Here is a 19485-nt window from a genome sequence, read left to right on the forward strand (position 1 = left end):
ACTCTCCATCACCCGCCTGTCCCGGCCACCCTCTCCACCTCTTCCTTCCTCCTCGCAATCTGCGACCGTCACCCACGTCACTGAGAGCAACGGGCTGATGGGCCCTCTCCCCTATTCACTGTCCCTCCCCACACGTATAAACGTACCCGTTCCCGTCCAAGAGGGCAAGGCCTCAGGCTCAGGGATCACATTCCTGAACCCCTCCATTGGGTGCACCAGTTCTTGGCTGACCTTTTACCTCCCTGGCTGCTTTGCTGCCTCTCCTCTGCCCCCGCCTTCCATGTTGGGACTTTTCAGGGCTCTTGTGGATCCCCTTCCAGATCTCCTGCCCACAGCCATCTTAACTCCTCCCAGGGCTTTAGTCACCAGTGATTCACCAATCCTTGCACCCACCCATCCACCTGTCCATCTACTTATCCATCCATCCATCCATCCATCCATCCATCCATCCATCCATCCATCCATTGATTTATCTACCTATCCATCCACCCATCCATCCATCCATTGATTTATCCACCTATCCATCCACCTGTCCATCTGTCCATCCATCTATCCACTATCCATCCACCCAAGAGCAGTGACTTATCCGTCTCTCCCCTTAGCACTGCTGACACTAGGGATGGGTCACCCTCTGTGGGGGCTGCCCTGGGCGCTGTGGGGTGCTGAGCAGCATGCCTCGTCCCACCCACTCAATGCCAGGAGCACTGCCAGTCGTGATAATCACAGATGTCTCCAGACATTACCCAGTGACCCCTGGCAGCAGGGTCACCCTGGGTAACACCCACTTCACAAGAATCCTCTCTCTTCCTCATCTCCTACCCTCCCCAACCAAGAGCTGATAATGTGACATCTTAAATATGTCTCCAGCCATCCCCTCCTCTCCAAGCCCACAGCCCAGGCCCAGCTTGGCCTCATCCTCTCCCACCTGGACCACGGCTTGGCCACCTCTCTGACCTTTGGCCTCCCATCCTGCTCCCATCCTTCCTCCACCAAACCCACCAAAGGGATAGCCCTGCACTCAGCTGTGAACTATGTCCCTCCCTGGCTCTAAGCCGCCAGAGCTCCCCAGAGCTCTCAGGTCAGAGCCAAGTGCCAGCCTTTCCCAACCTAATCACTGCTGTCTTCTGACCTCTTCTCTCAGTATTTCCCTGCACTGCCCTTAAATTCAACCCTCTTGTAATTTCCTAGACACACGTGCAGCCCCTTCATGCCTCCAGGTACCTGACTCTGGAGTTCTAAACCCTCCCACATACACAGTCATGTTCTAGGACTCTCTGTGCCTTACTTTCCCCATCTAGTAAGTGGAAGGCCCAGAGCCCACATTCTCCAGATTCTGGAAAATGATCTCCCTAAGGGACCCCTGCCCACAGCCCTCCAGGGCTCCCCCCTCACCTCCTCCCGAGGTCCACATGGCTCTGCCGGACCTGCCCCCATCACTTCTCTGCCCTCTCCTCCTCCCTCTCTCTCCCTTGCTCCTTCTGCCCCAGCTACACCGCCTCCTCACCGTTCTTGCAACAAGTCAAACTCATTCTGAGCTCAAGGCCTGTGCACATGCTGTGTCCTCCCCTGGAAGACCTTTCCCTCGGCTTTAGAATAACAGTTTTCTCACCTATCATTCAGATCTTATCCCAAATGTCACCTCCTCAGAGAGGCCATCTTTGGCCACCCAAGGTAAGCTGTCACCCCCTAACACACATCTGGTTTTCTTCCTTCAGAGCAACTCATTCCTATCTCAATCTTACTTATGTGTTTACTGGTTTACTGTCAGTCCCTCCTACCTGCTGGACTTCTTGGTGTCCCCAGAGCCTTGCTCAGTGCCTGGCACGTCATAGAGACTTGATAAACAGTTGTTGACTATCTGACTGCCTAACTATGTATTGACAGAAACAATATGCAAGGCATTACTCAGTAATTATGTCAATCACATTATATAAGTGAATTCTAATTTTTATAATGACTCTCTAAGATAGCTATCAATAGTCTTTCTCTTTTACAGATGAAGAAGCTAAGAAAAGATTAGGTGACCTGTCAGAAATACAAGCAGAGCCAGGAATGGAAATCAAGTCTGTCGGCCTGCAAAGCTGATGGCCATCCCACCCACCAGGTGAGAAGGAAGGTGGCAAATGTTGGGGAGGTGTCCATCTTCCATCCTTCAATGCACCCACCCATCTACTCATTCAGCCACCCACTCTCCTGTCCATTCATCCACCCATCATCCACCCATCTTCCCATCTATCTATCCATCTTCCATCCATCCATCCATCCACCCATCATCCACCCATCTTCCCATCTATCCATCTTCCTTCCTTCCTTCCATCCATCCATCCATCCATCCATCCATCCATCCATCATCTACCCATCTTTCCATCCACACTCCATTCATCTATCCACCATCATCCATCTTTCCATCCATCTATCCATTCCTCCATCCACCCATCTATTCTTTTATCCATCCATCTATATATTCATCCAACCAGTCACCCACCCACCCATCCATCCATCCATCCATCAATCTATTAATTATTCTACCCATCTACCCACTCTTTCATCCACCAATCCACTCATACATACATGGAGTCATTGTCATCCAGCCATCCATTCATGCCTACATTCACCTACTCACTTTTCCATCTATCTGTTAGCCAGTCCACCTTCCACATCCCGTATTTCCCCACACTCTCATCTCCTCATGCTCTCATTCAGCCACATGCTCCACTTCAAAATGGCAAACAAGACGCAGCCCCTGTCCTCAGAGAGCTTATGCCTCAGTAATGATCACTCCAGACCAACAAGACTATTGCTATGTCAGTGTCTCCCAGATCCAGCAGCCCCCCCCCCCCCCCGGCCTTGGTTACCTTCATTCCCACCACAGCCAGCCTCCCGGAAGGCGTTCTTCTGAAATGGGCCAGGCTCAGGCTGGCAGGTGTGGTGCTTGGCTATTTTGCTGTGTGACTTGGGGCTGGGTGTTGGCCCTCTCTGAGCCCAAATCCCTCACCTGACCCATGTGGTAACCTGGTTCTCTAAGAACCCCTGCAACCTGAACACATTCTGTTCCTTTACATCCCTCTCTTCCCACACTGTGGGCCTCACCACCCGGGAAGCTTCCACCTTATCCACGCAGGTGTGTAGGAAGTGGGCATATTCTGAATAAGGCTGGGAGGCTGGAAAGAGGCTGGTGGTGGCAATGGAGGGTAATAAGACATAAAGCTCCCTTTCCATGCAGGTCTAACTGAGGTCCTCCTCTGCTCTCAATTCTTTCATGGCGCCCAAGTGCTCTCAGGAGAGAATCCAAGCTCAGTTTAGCATCAAAGGCTCTTCAGGGTCCAGCCCATGCTGATTCTCTGCTCATCTCCTGTGTCTCACTTAACTCCTCCTCAACTTCAGCTGTGCCCCTTCATACCTCCAGGACTTTGCAAACCCAGTTCCTTCTGCCCATATCCATAAGGATGAAGACATCCATCTAGCTGACCTGTTTCACACCCATCATAGGGCCCAGAACACAGTAAGTACTTCCGTTAGTAAATAAATGAAATGCTTTCACCACCTGACAAGCTCCTATTCATCCTTCAAAGCCTCAGTTCTGATGCCTACCTGCCACGCAGCAGGACTTCCTGCATCCCTCCCTCAGGCCCAGCCCTGACCACTGTGGCTGAAGGTGCCAACGTCTGCTTCTATCTTCCCATCAGAGGACCCTCTCTTGCCCAGTATAAAGCAAGTCCCCAAAAGGCTTTCAAGACGTGTTGGCTGAAGGAATAAATAAATGTGTGTGATCCCACTACGTGTTCATTATGGCCAGGTTCTCATCTGCCAATATTAGGGGTGAAAGAGAGAGACAGGAGCCTATTTCAGAGATAGCTCCCGGGTCCAACTCCCATGCCAGAACTTCTCAGAAGAGACCTGCTAACTGAGCCCCACATCAGAAGGGGCTCTGGGGCTCCGAAGACCCTTTGCTCCTTTCCCACCAGGGCAACAGCTCTATCCTCCCCGCACCCGAAGCTACCAGAGTTAGCGCTCCTCTGGGCCTTCGCACATGCTGTTCTCTCCACCAGGAACACCTTTCCCCTCACCAGGTCCTTCTCACGCTTCCGGTCTCAGCTTAGTCACATGATACGCCCAATGCCACTGACCAAGCACAAACTCTGTGCTAAAAACTTTATCTGCCATCCCCATCCTCACCTTCCCCACCCCCCGCTGGGATGGGAGGCTCCTCCAGCCTCTCGATTCTATAGATGACAAAACCAGGGCTTGGAGAGACAAAGATGCCTACCCAAGCCCACCTAGCCGGGAAGATGCAGAGAAGCCAGCTCATCTTCATGTTAACCTCTTACCTGCTCCCCCACAATGACCGCCTCCTCCAGGAAGCCCTCCTGCCCTCCACACATGCGAGGGCAGAGCCTCCTCTAGGTTGTCCCTGCCAGTGTGTGTTTCTGCCATCACAGCCTTGACATCAACGCTGCGTTCTCCCAGTTCTCCCACCTGTTGGTTCTGAACCTAGGAGGGTCTGTGGGGTGTCTGTTTTGTCCAACATTGTGTACCAGGCCTGGCGCACAGCAAAGCTCAACAGATAGTCCTATGGGTAGTAATGGGCTCACGGACTGCTTACTCTCATAGAGATCCTGTGTGTGTGCGTGCAATTCCAGCTGTGCTCAAATACGGGCACACAGTAGGTGCTCAATCAATGTCCGCTGCCTGAAGGAGGGCAGGAAAGATGTCACAGTCACTTGTAAGGCCCCAGGGGCCGCATAAAAGCCTGTTAAATCAATGAAGAGTGGGCAGCTGGGGAAACAGAGGCACGGAGCCCCCCGCCTGCCCCAAAGCCACACGGCCAGTCCCAGTGGCTTCTGCTCAGCCCCCACCCCCAGCCACTGCGCCCTCCGATGCCACAGGGAAAGGGCTCCTCCCTCAGTCCCCCACCCCGGGCAGTGCCTGCCAGCAGCCCAGCCCGTTGTCTCCCTGGGGCTGGCACGTCACACTCGGAATCTCACGCCTCTGAGCTCAGCGTGCTCCAGCCTCCCCTCCTGCCACCAAGCAGAGCAGCTGGTGCTCCCATGGAAACCACAGGCCCCCCTATACCCCCACACCACACCGGCCCCCCTCACAACCTCCATTTTAAGATAAATATTGTCATTAACATGCAAATGCACATGTGATTACCATAAATGGGGGGCCACAAGGCAGCGGCCAGCGAACCCTATCGCCAGGACAGGCATTAATATTCAGCCCTGATTAGGGAAGAGGGACACCTCAGGGCTCCCACAGGCACCCAGCCCCCTGGAGCGAGGGTCCTGGCAGGGGGCGGGGGGAGAGGGGCTGTCCCCCACCAGGGGGCTGGAAGGGGCTGATGACTGTATACTGGCCACTGGGAGCCCCAGTCCGGGCCTCAGTTCCAGGCCTGAGCTCCTGGCTGGGCTGGGGACACCAGGGAGGTCCCGTTCCTCTGGATGAGGCACCGATCTGGGGGATGGGGTAGGAAGCAGCCTTGTGACCTCCTGATCCCCCTTCTCCATCTCTCTTTCTGATTCCCACCCTCTCTCTGCCTCTCCCTGTGTGTGGGTGGGGGGTGGCATGCTCTCTCTCTCCCTCTCTCTCTCTCCACTTCTCTTTAAAAAAAACAAACAAAACCCAGTCTGCCCTCTTTCTAAGGACCCCTCACTTCTTGTCCTCTCCCCCAAGCCCTGTCCAATCCCCAAAGCCCAGAGGATCTGCTGAACCCCCTGCCTTTCTCTTGGTTCCAGCAAGACCCCCCACTGTACAGGCCCTTAGGAATGGAAGGCCCCCACATGCAGGCCCCACCACTGGCTGTGGCTGTCAGATGTCACAGCCACCTCCCCCATGCCATCCGGGAGCCTCATCCTCATCTTGGAGGAACCTGTCACCCCTTCATCACACGCATGTACTTCTGCTTCTCTGGCCCGGGAGGGGGAAGGTGCGTGACAGTGGGGAGGGCAGCTCTGGTTGGTCCTTGGGACCCAGAAGTTGGCCCAGTGAGCCTCAGTTTCCTTTTTATATGAAATCTGGTGGTGCTCACAAGCCCCCCTCAGTGGCGAGCCCTTTGGTGAGAGATCAAACAGGCCCCTGAATGTGAAAACTAAGGATGAGATGGATGGTCATGAGGATAAGACAATGCTGGGGGGTGGGGGGGACGGTGACCACAATGGATGCTCTGGCCCCTGCCGCTGGCCTGGGCCCGGCCTCATGGGAGTCTCCCAGCACCCAGCGGCCTGGACTGCTGGGCAGGAGGGAGGTTTCTCTCCACCCCTGGGCCCAGACCCCTCACCCCGGCCACACGGAGGAGTCAGTGGTTAGTTGGTTCCCCAGAAACGACACCAGAGAAGTGTTCTCTGGGAGGTACCCGAACTTCCCCTCCCCTACATCCCGTTCATCATTCCACTTCCCTTTGCTTGAGGCCCAGAGAGGGGAAGCCACTGGCCAGAGGTCACACAGGCCTCCATCCCAGCTGCTGGCACTCGAGACACCCCCACCTCCAGGTAAGGTCCCTCCAGGCCCAGGACCAGGTGGGACCAGGAGGGGGATCTATCCTTGACCTGAGGGTACAGGGTGAGGGCAGACAGGAGGGAAAGCCCCCCACCCCCTTGTTACCCTCAGGCCCTACGTCCAGGGCTCAGACTGGCCCAGGGCCCCTGTGAAGAGGAGGATGAGGACTGAGCATCATGGACACCCTGCTTCCTAATTTAAGCCTCCAAGGAAAGATGGGAAATGGGAAAGACCCTGAACACCCCCCCCAATCCCAACATTCTCCAGCCAGAAAAAACACCCCCGCATTCATGGGCCCTGCTTTGGTAACAGTGGGGAAACTGAGGCTCTGGCCCAGGTGAACCTGGGCTGCAGCTCCACCCCTCACCTCTTCTCGCTTGGGGGGAGGATTTCCAGGGGAGATTTAAAAATGAGGAGGGGGCACCTCTGCAACCCATTTGCTTCCCTGTCCCAGAGCTCGCCAGCAGCCTTCCAGCCCAACATTTGGGGGGCCACATGGATACCCCCTGATTCCCATCAGAACCTTCCTAGAAATGGGCTCTTCAGACAAACCAGAAAATGACCAAAGCCATGGAGTCCAGAGGGGGTGGAGTGTGGACAGAGCCCTCTATAGAGCCGTGGATTCCTGAGCTGGATTCATGGGCAAAAGTGAGCCCTCTGTCCTCCTAGGCCACCTGGAGGAGTTAGATTTCCCAGCCCCCCCCCCCCTTTTTGTGATGATAGGATTCGATAAAAGGCTGAGGGGGGGGGGGAGTCTTTCCTTCCTAGGGTATCAGCTGAAGTCTAGCTGAAGTGACAGGCCTGGGCTCCATCCTACCAGGCTCACATTCATTCATTCATTCATTCATTCATTCATTCAACAAACATTATTCATGATTACCATGCTGACACACGGAGGGGAGGATGGAGATAAATGACTCTGAAATAGGTCATGGGCTCTGGTCCACCCTAAGGTCCCTCCAGGGTCTTGCCATGAGTGTTCAGTGCAAAGCCTTTGCCATCCCCAACCCCAGCCCCCAACAGCCAACAGAAGAGCTGTCAACGCCACCCCAATTCAGACTGTGCTTATGATCCGAGTCAAGGCTGGGGCACGGTCCCTGGGCACCTGCGCCCAGCATGCCATCGGAGAGAGAATCAGGTAGGAGGGAGGCAGGCAGTCCTCCCCCCAACCTGCCTCCCGCTGGTTTGCAGGCCGCCCACACCTCCCCTGTCCACCCCAGGATCTGGGCTCTGCCAGATGGACAGCCCAGACGCATCATCGTTGGCCTCAGACCTCAACACATTGCTAACGGGATCGGCTAGTTTTAACTTGAGCCAAAGGTGGAGGCATGGAGGGGAGGGCAGAGAAATGGAGGGGGGATGCTGATCCAAACAGAGAGGGTGGGCAGGGGGGAGGGTGAACGGCAGCATTTGAGCCACCGGAGGCTGGTGCTCCCCCCTCAGCCTGGCTCAGCTCCCTGCGCCCCCCAACCCCCCTCTGGCTTTCTTTGTAGTTACCGATTAGCCCGGGGTCCTGGGCATCCGTATGTCCCGGAGGCCAGCTGGACCTGCCCCACCGGCCTGGCTTTGTGAAAATGACCAAAGCAATGGAGTCCAGAGGCGCAAAGTTCCCCGACGGGGCCTGGGGAGGCCGAGGGAACGGGGGGAGCAGGGAGGGTGGTGGTATTCAGGCAGGTCCCCCAGCAAAGGGGCAGGAAAGAGTGGGTGAGGGAGGGAGGAAGGGTGGGGGTTAGGGGGAATGGGAGGGGAGAGAGAGAGAGAGAGAGAGAGATGCTTGGGGGGTGGAGAATGGGAGGTAAAGGGAGATGGGAGAGTAGAGAAAGGGAGAGAGAGAGAGAGAGAGAGAGAGAGAGAGAGAGAGAGGATGCCGGAAGGTGGAGAGGGAGGGAGAGGGGGTGGAGGAGGGGAGGGGGCCAGATCGGATCTGTCAGCTGCACCCCCAGAGGGAGGAGGAGAGGGTGGGTGGAAGGGGGGAGAAATGATGCCGTGGCAGAGGCAAGTAGAGGGAGGTGGTTAGGAGAGGAGGGCTGGGGGAGAGAAGATGCCGGAAGGTGGGGTGGAGAGAAGGGAGAGGAGGGAGGGGGCCAGGGCGCCCACCTTTGTGCATGCCCGTGTAAGGGTCTTTGAGCACCGTGAGCTCATAAATGCGGCCGAACTGCTCGAATAGCGGCTTGAGGTCCTTCTCGTCCAGGTTGCGTGGGATCTGGCCCACGAAGAGCTTGATGGCGTCCAGGTCCTTCATGCCGTCGGGCTGCCCGCCGGGGGGCTCGGGCCCGCTGCTGCCCACCGGCGAGGGCCGCGGCTGCAGGAGCTGCTGCTGCTGCCGGCGCGCCTCGCTCTCCGTGAGGCGGGCCATGGCGGGCGAAGGCGGGCGGCGGGCGCGGGACCGAGCCGGCGGCGGCGGGCGGCGGGCGGACTCACAGCTACAACGACGGACGCCGCCTCCCGCCTCCCTCCCGCCCGGTCCCCGCGCCCTCCTCCCTCCCCCGCTCCCGCTCGCTCCAGCATCAGGACCACAAAAGGGCGCCTCCGCAGCGGCCCCTGGAGGCCAGCGCGCGCATAGCCATCCCGCGCCTTCTGCACTCATCCCTCATTCCACATCCCGCGAACCGGACCCAGTCCGGGTTGGGTAATTGAGGCCAACGGGCCGCAAACCCCGCCTTCTGGGTGGGTGACGGTGGGGCTCCCGGCAGGGCAGACCTGACTTCCAGGTGTCACTGGCTCCTTCAACTAATAACAACAGGAAACATCACTAAAAGTAGAGCCCGGCTTTTACTTAGCTGGGCTGCTCCTGCCACTTTTAAAACCACAACTCACCAATAACAACAAGAAAGAACACGTCTGATAATACAGGCACTGCGCTCAGCACTTTTACGTCGATAACTTACTGAATAGAAATAGGAATCGTGTTTGTTACATCAACAACCAGAAGTAACATTTTTGTCACACTTGCTGTGTTCAAAATATTTCAAAAGATATTGATGCATTTGGGCCAAGAACTCTATGGACATCATGTTTAAAACTCTCCAAAAATGTCCTAAGATTAAGACTAAGTCCTCTGTGCAGCCCCCAATGTCCTACACACCGGCCCCATTCCCCTCCCTCCCCTCCCCTCCTCCCTCTCTCCCCCTTGCTCACTTCCTCCAGCCACAGGGGCCTCCAGGCCTTTCTTCCAACACACCAGGCACCAACCTGCCCCAGGGACTCTGCACGAGCTGTGCCCTCTGCCTAGAATACCCTTCCCCCAAGGGTGCACGGCTTACTCCTTCAATCCCTCAAACTTTCTCTATCCATTCTATCTAAAATTGTTCAGCCACCATCACCTCATTTCTCAGGCTCCCCCCCCCATAATATTTATAACCCTTTAATGTAATCTAATTGTAATACGTTGTATATTTACATGTTACTGATAAAGTGCATAGTTCTTTCCAGGCACCTGGCTCTGTGCTAAGTTCTTGACATGCACAAACTCATTTAATCCACACAACAAACCCTGGGGGTGGTTACAAGTAAATAAAGAAGATACTCTTACACTACGAAAAAATACAATGAAAGAAACAGCTAAATGAGTGGAGGGAAGCCTTTAGGAGGCAAATTCAGGGAAGGCTGATGACAGAGCTTGGCTTTGAGCTGAGATAAGACTGGGGCAGCAAGTGCAAAGGCCCTGGGGCAGGAAGCATCCTGACAGGCTTGAGGAACTTCGAGGAGACTGTAACAGGGAAAGTGCCAGACTGAGCAAGGGTGTATGTGTTGGGGGTAGGGGCAGTCTACCAATTCTGAATTTAATTTTTAATTGCATTTCTTTATTTTAAAACAAAGACGGGATCACTAACAATGCAGTGCTGAGCCAAAGGAAAATTCAGTAATACTGATTCTATTTAAAATGTTGACATTTTATTCATCATGAATTTGGGGAACATTAATTTTAGTTTTTTAAAAAAACTGCATTAGCCCGGCCAGCATGGCTCCGTAGTTGAGCGTCGACCTATGAACCAGGAGGTCATAGTTCAATTCCCTATCAGGGCACATGCTTGAATTGTGGGCTCAATCCCCAATGGGGGAGCATGCAGGAGGCAGCCAATCAATGATTCTCTCTCATCATTGATGTTTCTATCTCTCCCTCTCCTTTCCTCTCTGAAATCAATAAAAATATCTTTTTAAAAAACTGCATTGAAATATTCTTTATCTTGCCCTGGACTGTTTGCTCAGTGGTTAGAGTGTCAGCCTGGGGTCAGAAGGGGCTCAGGTTTGATCCCTGGCCCTGGGCACATGTGGAAGACAACCAATTGATGTGTCTCTTTCACGTCAATGTCTCTCTCTCTCTCTCTCTCTCTCTCTCTCTCTCTCTCTCTTCTTCCTCCTCTCTCCCTTCTACTCTCTCTAAAAATCAATGAAAAAAATACACTTGGGTGAAGATTTAAAAAATAATAATATATATAAATAAAATAAAATAGCCTTTACTGTGACGACTATGTTTTTTGGTGCCCCCTTAAACTTTGCTCCCAGGTGAGCCCACCCTGGTCCCTGCCCATTCCTCATAGCAACCATTAAGAGGTAAATATTGTTCTTATACCCTGTGCAAGGTTACACAGTGAGAGTGCTAGGATTTGAACCTAGCCAGCCTGACCCCAGAGCCCACACACTTCCCACCATCCCACACTGTCTTTCCCACACTCTAGGCAGCCAAGCCTTGGTTTCCTCATTTGCCAAGTGAGACTAAAGAGTGAATACGATGAAGCCCTTGGCGTGGATTTGGTGAACTCATAGGTGAGGCTGAGCATAGCACCTAGGACATCCTTAGTGCTCAATAAATGGCTGTTGTCATGACTGTTACAGGCAGCCACCTGCCCATCCCCAGGCGGGAGCAGGGTGTCAGGGTTAGGTGAGGAGCAGGGCCACTCCTGGTCCCTGGTTCTCAGCTTGCAGCCCCAGGCTGGGCTGGTGGAGCTGGGCCAAGACAGGTTCAGTCTCCATGGAGACCCAATCAGGATGCTCGAAGCCCTGTGAGCCTCTGATGTGCTGGAGAGTCATTTAAAATATAAAAATAGCCCGGCCAGTGTGGCTCAGTGGTTGAACATCAACCGATGAACCAGGAGGACATGATTTGATTCCCGGTTGGACGTGCCCAGGTTCTGGGCTCAATCCCCAGTGTGGGGTGTGCAGGAGGCAGCCAATCAATGATTCTCTCTCATCATTGATGTTTCTCTCTCTCCCTTCCTCTAGAATTTAAAAACACACACACATATCTTTTAAAAAAAAGAATGAAAATTAAAACCCACCAGCCCTCCTGTGAGGAAAGATGAATTTCCCACACTCTCTCTGAACACGCAAAATAAACAAGGGTAAGGGGCAGGGAGGGTCCCAGTCTAGCTTGTGTGTGACCTCCAGGAATGTAAATTCAGCATTCCGCCTCCTGAGTGATGCTCATCTCTGGAGTTTACTCCCTGACCGGCTGACACGACTCAGCTGTATCAGGGAATAGGTCAAGGCAGAGAAAACTCCCAGGGCTGTCTGCTTGACCCAGGAGGCCGATGTGCTGACTTATTAGCCTGAGGAAACCTGGTCGGCTGGGCATCATCGCAGGAGGCCCGTGGTGTGGGCGGCTGTTACTGGAGCAGCAGCAGCGAGGCTGGGGCAGAGCCTGGGGTGGGAGCCAGGGGCTGGGAGGCTTCCCGGGAGTCGCTTGGCTCCCTGAGCCTGTTTCCTCACTCACCTGCCCCAGAGCCTTTGCACGTCCTCAGGGTTCCTCTTCCAAAGAGCTCCTCAAAATGCTCACACGAACCTAAGTCCATCTTAAAGGGAAACTGTGGACACTCAGGTCATGTTCTCTGTGGGGGAGCCACCTGCTGGGGGGTAAGCCGCATCCCGGGCTCCAGCCACTTGTGCCAGGGGCTCCCCCAGACATCGCCCAGGTCCCCCGTGGGGCAGGACCTCCGGGAAGAACTGCTGGGGAGCACAGCTGAGGCGCTGGCCTCGGAGGAGCTGGGGTAGGGTCAGCAGGGTCCACACTGCACTTCTCACACGTGCGTGTCCTCCTGGGCATCCTGCTAAGAACGCAGAGCCCGATCCAGCAGGTCTGAGGGGGGCCTGGGCCTGCATTTCCTGACAAGCCTTCAGGCGACAGGCGGCAAAGGTCTGGGAAGATGTCCGCCATGTTCCCGTTCCGGCTTTTCACAGCGAGATTCTTATTTCAGAGGTCGTGGGTGTGAAAGGGGTGAGCCCCTCGGGGAGGGACAAGAAATGGCTTCTGGTCTTTTCCAGGTCCCTCCAACCCCCACCCCAGGGGCTGAGGTGTAGGGTCAGCAATGGGGTCAGGGTATTGGGCAGGGGCAGGGGCAGGGGGCCCAGCCTGGAGCTGCCCTGTGCCAGGACCTCTGCTCTTTGGTGGTCTCCGCACAGCTGGCCTGAGTGTCTTCCTGACCCCGCAACCCTGATGCCCTCTGACCCTGCCCCTCTGTGCCCCAAGTCCCTCAATGCCCAGACTACCTACAGCTCTTCTAGAACATTCCCAGAAGTGAGGCACCCCCACCTACCAAGGCTCATGATGTGCCCCCTGGGAACCACCCCGCAGTCCCCACCCACCCCCATGCCTCCTGCCTTCACACACCTACAGCCACAGAGCAGACAGATCTCTGGCTGCCACACCCCACCCACACCGCCGGCCTCCCCTGGGAGGGAGCTGCTCTTTCATCCTGCAGGATTGAACCCCAATCTGCCCGGATTCTCCCAGGTCCCTGGCCCCACCATTTGGTTTCACGGATGGGAAAGGGTTCCTCAGTGGGTCAACCCCTTGTTGCTCCCTCTCTCAGCAACGGGGTGGGGTTGTGTGAGGTCTAAGGCACAGCCTGGGGGCGAGGGGGAGCGAGGGGGGGGGGGAGAGGTGTCAGGATCTGGTTGTGCCCCACCCTCAGGGGTTGTGGCCCCGTCTCCCCATCCGTCCTTCGATGTGGCTCCACTCCTCTGGCCACAGCCCGTGGGACCTGGAGTGGACACCTGTCCTGAGGGCTGATGAGTTATTTCCCTGGAGACATGAGGAGTGGATGCCTCACCATCCTGGGAGGTGAGTGTGCACCACATGGAACTTGGGTGTGTTTTTTCCAACGTCGGGATGAGAAAGAGGAACAAATCCTCATTTCTGAATGAACCATCCCCAGTGTGTTCCTATAACTTGCAATCAAAACTGCATGGGTTCGTATATGGTAGGATTCTATTTATGTGAAATGTCCAGGACAGGCAAATCCACAGAGACAGGAAGTAGGTCAGTGGTTGCTGGGGGCTGAGAGGGGGTGGGGGTAATTGCTGATGGGAATGAGACTTCTTTTTGAAGTAATGGAATGTTCTGGAACTAGATAGAAGTCACGAAACCACTGAATGACATATCTAAAAGGGTTAATTTTATGGTATGTGAATATATCCCAATTAAGCTTTTTTTTTTTTTAAACTGTGTTTGAATGCCAACTCTGCCTCCTTTTTGCCACAAGACTTCTAGCAAGATAGGTCACCTATCTGTCTCTTTCATCCTCTGTAAATTGGAAGTAAAAGCAGGTATGCAATTCAGACAAGGGATAGAATGAGAGAAATCCCCACGTGGCAACCATCAGTATGATCACAGCTTCACAGGAATCACCAGTGGCTTTGAAAACTAGAGGGCGACATTTGAGGAGTGACAGGCTATTTGCACCGCCTAAAAGTACCTCCCCACACCCAGCCGGTGTGGCTCCGTGGTTGAGCATCGACCTGGGAACCAGGAGATCGTGGTTCAATTCCTGGTCAGGGCACATGCAGGAGGCAGCCAACGGATTATTCTCTTATCACTGATACCAGTAAAATATATACTTTTAAAAAGAAAGTATCTCCCCATAACGTGCTTATTGGAGAAAGATAGTGACTTCAATGGAGAGAGCCAACGGATACCCCATTATCCACGAAACTAGGGCTCACACCCTAGGAATTCCCTGCCGAGTACACACCGCCCGCTTTTACTTCCTTCTATATGCCCACCCTCCTCTCCTGTAAAATGCATAGGTTGAACCCGATCGTATGGAAACACCAGGAAACCCAAAGTGAGGGGCATCCTACAACAGCCTGGCCGGGACTCCTAACAAGGTCATGAGACAGGAAGACGGGGAACCATTCCAGGGTAAAGGTGGCTAGAAAGACAAGACCCCCGGGTGCAGTGCGTGATCTGGAATGTTCTTTATTGTGAAGGATGCTGTTGGGGACAGAGGCCAACATGTGAATAAAGTGTGTAATTTGTTAAACACTATTGTATGGTGTCAGTTATTTGATCTGGGTGATTGTTCTGTGAGGAGGGAGGTGACTGCCTTGGATTGTAGGAAAACACACTTTGGCATACTGAGGAGTGAAGGGGTGGAGAGAGACAGAGGGAGAGGAGACAGAGACCCAGAAAGAGACAGAAAAAAAGAACAAAATAAAACTGATAAAAAGTTAACATTTGCAGGATATATATGAAGGGTTTAGGAAGTTCTTTTTACTATTTCTATAAATCTGAAATTATAATAATAAAAGCGTAATATTCTAATTAGACTGGACAGCCAAATGACCTTCCGGATGTCATTCCGGACGTCCTTCTGGACGAAGTCGTTGCGGCGGGGGCCAAGGGAGAGGTGGTTAGGGGCGATTAGGCAGGCAGGTGAATGGTTAGGGGCGATCAGGCAGGCAAGTGGTTAGGAGCCAGTGGTCCCAGATTGCAAGAGTGATCCCAGGGGTCCCGGATTGGGAGAGGGCGCAGGCCGGGCTGAGGGCCCCCTCTCACCTCCCCTGACAAATTTCGTGCATCGGGCCTCTAGTGTCAAAATAAAAAGGCAGAAAATGAAATGTTGGGAAACATACCCAATTTATCCCTTTAAAGCCATCAAGTAAGTTGGCCCTTGGCCCAGCAGCCCCACTGCCAGGCTGCAGGCTGGCAGCTGTCTTGGACCCCAGCTGCAAGCATCACTGTTGCTTTCCTCTTCCCTGGGTCTGAGGTCTCCAGGTGCCGGACATGGATCAAGGATACCCTTGCAATTTTGGCCAATGGTGAAGCTTGTGCAGCCCCTCGGAACCATATTTCTCCCGGTGCCCCACCCATGCTCCTGTTCAATCTGCTCTGGTTCTTTTGTAGGCCAAAAGGGGGGTGAAAATCACAGTAACTCTCGGAACTGAGGTTGAAATGTCAAAGAAGCCAAGAGTGTGTGTCCATTGCAAAACAGATCAGTTTTGCTATCTAGCCGTGGCCAAAGGCCACTAGGAAAGAGAAGGAAACCAGGGTGTGGAATTTTCCTGTGAAGAGTTGGGTGGTACGCGTTTGGGATTTGGCCATCTTCACAGTCTCTGCTGCAACTGATCAGTTCTTCCCTTGCAGTGTGAAAGCAACAACAGACATACACACCCGAGGGGCTGTGTGCCAATAAAACTTTACTTCCAACAGGCAGAGCCAGACTAGGCCACCGGTGACAGTCTGCTAACCGTTGGTTAAGCACACTCCCTCTTTGTGTGCCAAGAGACACCGATAAAGGTTTAAGGTGGTGGAAAGTTAGGTACAAGCAGCGTGCCCATCAGCAGAGGGTTGGATGGATAGTGCAAGGTCCCTTCTGAAGATGGACTACTGTGCAGCAGTGAAAGGGTTGGTGTATGTGCAAGCGAAACATATAAAAGCAAGAGCTGGGCCCACTCAGAGCCCGTGCTGCTAGGCGGAAGTCCTGCGCGCCACACACCTGACTTATGATGGTCGAGGCCTTGGAATAAAAGGTGCTATTTCCTCCCCTCAGGTTGGCCTCTCTCCCTGGCTATGATCATGGATTGGGAGACTCGATATTGGTGTGTTAGTCACCCAGGAAACAGAACCCATAGGATGTGTATTTATAGAAAGAGGTTGTGGGGACTGCAAAGTCTGAAATCCACAGGGCAAGCCCGCAGGCTAAAAATTCCAGCAAGAGTCCATGTTGCAGTCAGAAGGCAATCTGAGGCAGAATTCCTTCCTCCTCCTGGGACCTCAAGTCTTTTCAACTGACGGGATGAGGCCCACCCACGTCATGGAGGGGGATGTTATTCAAAGTCAACTGTTTTACATGTTAATCACATCTAAAAATGCCTTCAAAGCAACATCTAGACTGACATTTGACCAAACAGCTGGGCACCATAGCCTAGTCAAGTTGACACAGAAAATTAACCATCGCAGTTGGTACCTTGTCAGTTCATTTCAAACTGATCTGTAGATTCCTTGTAATCCCAATGAAAATCCAAGACTTAAAAAAAAAATCCAAGGCTTTTTTAAAAAAACAACACACAATTGACAGGCTGATTCCAAAATTCATATGGAAGTGCAAAGACCTAGAATAGTCAAAACAACTTTGAAAAAGATCAGAGTTGAAGGATTCACACTACCTAATTTCAAGACTTACTCAGAAAGCCACGGCGATCAAAACACCGGGTACTGCCCTGGCCAATGTGGCTCAGTTGTTCGGGCATCATCCTGCGCACCAGGAGGTTGCCGGTTTGACTCCCAGTCAAGGGCACATGCCCGGGTTTCTGGCTCAGTCCCCAGTAGGTGCATGCAGGAGGGCCTCTCACATCAATGTCTCTTCCTCTCTCTAAAAATCAAGAAACTATTTTTAAAAAATGTGTGGTATTAGTGAAAGGATAGATACATAGATCAATGGAATAGAATGTAGTCCAGAAATTGATTCAGACACATTGGTTAATTGATTTTCAAAAAAGGTGCAGCCCTGACCAGTTTGGCTCAGTGGATGGAGCGTTGGCTTGAGGACTCAAGGGTCCCAGATTCGATTCCGGTCAAGGGCATGTGCCTTGGTTGCAGGCACATCCCCAGTGGGGAGTGTGCAGGAGGCAGCTGATCGATGTTTCTGACTCTCTATCCCTCTCCCTTCCTCTGTGGAAAATCAATAAAATATATATATTTTTTTAAAAGGTGCAAAGGCAATTCAGAGGAGAAAGGCTAGTATTTTTCAACAAATGGTGCTGGAACAACTGGATCTCATATGTAAAAATCTAAACTTGTTCCATATTTTGCAACGTATTTTTTTAAATAGCACAAAATGGATCATAGATTGAAATGTAAAACTTAAAACTATTACACTTTTAGAAGGAAACAGAAAGAAATCTTTGTGACCTTGGGTTAGAGAAAAATTTCTTAAGCATGACACCAGAAGCATAATTCATAACAGAACAAATTGATATATTGGACTTGATAAAAATTAAGAACTTTTGCTCTTTGAAAGAAACTTAAGTCAATGCAAAGACAAGCCAGAGACTGGGAGAAAATATTTACAAAGATATAGCTCAAAAAGGACTTGTACCCAGTATACTAGTATATAAAAAATTCTCAAAACTCAATAAAACCCATAAAAAATGGGCAAAAGCTTTCAACAGGCATGTCACCAAAGACACACCAAAGATGTGGCTGACTAATACAAACATGGAAACATCAGTCGATAGGAAGATGCAAATTAAAACAACAAGATATCACTACACACTTATAAGGATGACTAAAATGTAAAAGACTGGCCATACCGAGTGTTGGCAAGGATGTGGAGGTACCGGTGGTGGGAACATAAAATGACACAATTATCTTAAAAAAAAAAGTTAGAAGCCCAGAATGTGACCCAACCATTCCACTCCTAGGTATTTACCCAAGAGAAATACAAGCAGATGTCCATACATTTAATTTATATGAATGTTTATAGCAGCTTATTGGTAGTAGCTGAAATCTGGAAACATGTTCCTCATGTCCCTCAACTTCTGAATTGATAACAAATTGTGGTAAAGTCCTCACTTAGTGTCGTCAATAAGTTCTGCGACTTTAGCGAAATGGCATATAATGAAACCAGTTTATCACAGGCTAACTGGTATAAACAAGAGTTAAGTTCCTGTGCCATCTCAGCGTTATAAGAAAACGACGTTGAATGAAATGACGTTACTTGAGTACCTGCTGCTGTGTATCCACATAACGGAACACTCCTCGGAGTAAAAAGGCATGAACGATTAATACATGCTACAACGTGAATAAACCCCAAAATAATTGTGCTGAGTGAAAGAAGCCAGATAAAAAGGACACATGTGGGAATGATTCCATTACGTAAAAATCTAGGAAATGCCAACTAATGTGTAGTGACCACAGATCAGTGGTTGCCTGGGAGGGGTAAGGGGAAGTACTATGAGGGACAAAGGAAAATTTGGGACTGAGGAATCTGTTATTTTGATTATATTCAATTAGCGGCCAATAAAGCTGTTTTAGAGGTTTAAAAAAAGAGGTTAAAAATGCAAGGTAATGACAGTATGATATCTAAATAAAATGTTTAAGGCGTACAGAAAAAAATGCTGAATGCTGTCCGTGTATCCATAAGTATGTACGGAATCATTGTTTTTAAAGGATGACAAGGAGCCCTGGCCGGTGTGGCTCAGGTGGCTGAGTGTTGTCCATGCACCAAAGGGTTGCCGGTTGTGGCTGAGTGTTGTCCATGCACCAAAGGGTTGCCGGTTCTATTCCCAGTCAGGGCATGTACCCAGGTTGCAGGTTTGATCCCTGGTCAGGGTGTGCATGGGAATCAACTTATCGGTTTCTCTCTCATATCGATGTTTCTTTCTCTCCCCCTACCTCTTCCTTCCTCTCTCTAAAATCAGTAACACATTTTAAAAAGAATTTAAAAAAATAAGAATGACAAGGATATGGACAGTGGATTATACCTTTGGGCAGAAGGGGGAGAGAGATGATTACAAGAGATGCTAGATTGTGTTTTATTGCCTTTTAAACAAAGACCCCTGGGAAGAGATCCAAACACTGGTTGGACCCCTTTGGGGTCCCGGTGGAAGATACAGTACCCTACTCAGATGCTTTTGCCCAAACTATTTGCTGCCACCCAGGGCTGATGGGGACTTAAGGTGATGTTCACGGGCACCAAGGGAGCCCAAGGAACCATCTCTCACGCGTCTGACAGGAGTGGCCCGATCTCATTTCATCTTCATATCTGG

General features: G+C 51.9%; 1 protein-coding gene across 8 annotated transcripts in view; it reads right to left on the reverse strand.

Moving 5' to 3' along the window:
* CELF5 (CUGBP Elav-like family member 5) overlaps positions 1 to 9009 on the reverse strand; it is a 43695-nt gene extending 34686 nt beyond the window's left edge. For 2 of the 8 annotated variants that reach the window (XM_059697210.1, XM_059697209.1), the window contains exon 1: positions 8593 to 8944. In XM_059697210.1, coding sequence (XP_059553193.1) covers positions 8593 to 8851 — 259 coding nt within the window. In that variant the 5' untranslated portion in view covers positions 8852 to 8944. Of the gene's footprint in view, positions 1 to 7992; positions 8251 to 8592 lie in introns of those variants that run through there. The other 6 variants (XM_059697216.1, XM_059697208.1, XM_059697215.1 and 3 more) reach the window with 6 other exon arrangements.
* Positions 9010 to 19485: the final 10476 nt, after the last annotated feature.

The sequence above is a fragment of the Myotis daubentonii genome, chromosome 5 (genome assembly GCF_963259705.1).
Source record: "Myotis daubentonii chromosome 5, mMyoDau2.1, whole genome shotgun sequence".
In the NCBI taxonomy this organism is placed as follows: Eukaryota; Metazoa; Chordata; class Mammalia; order Chiroptera; family Vespertilionidae; genus Myotis; species Myotis daubentonii.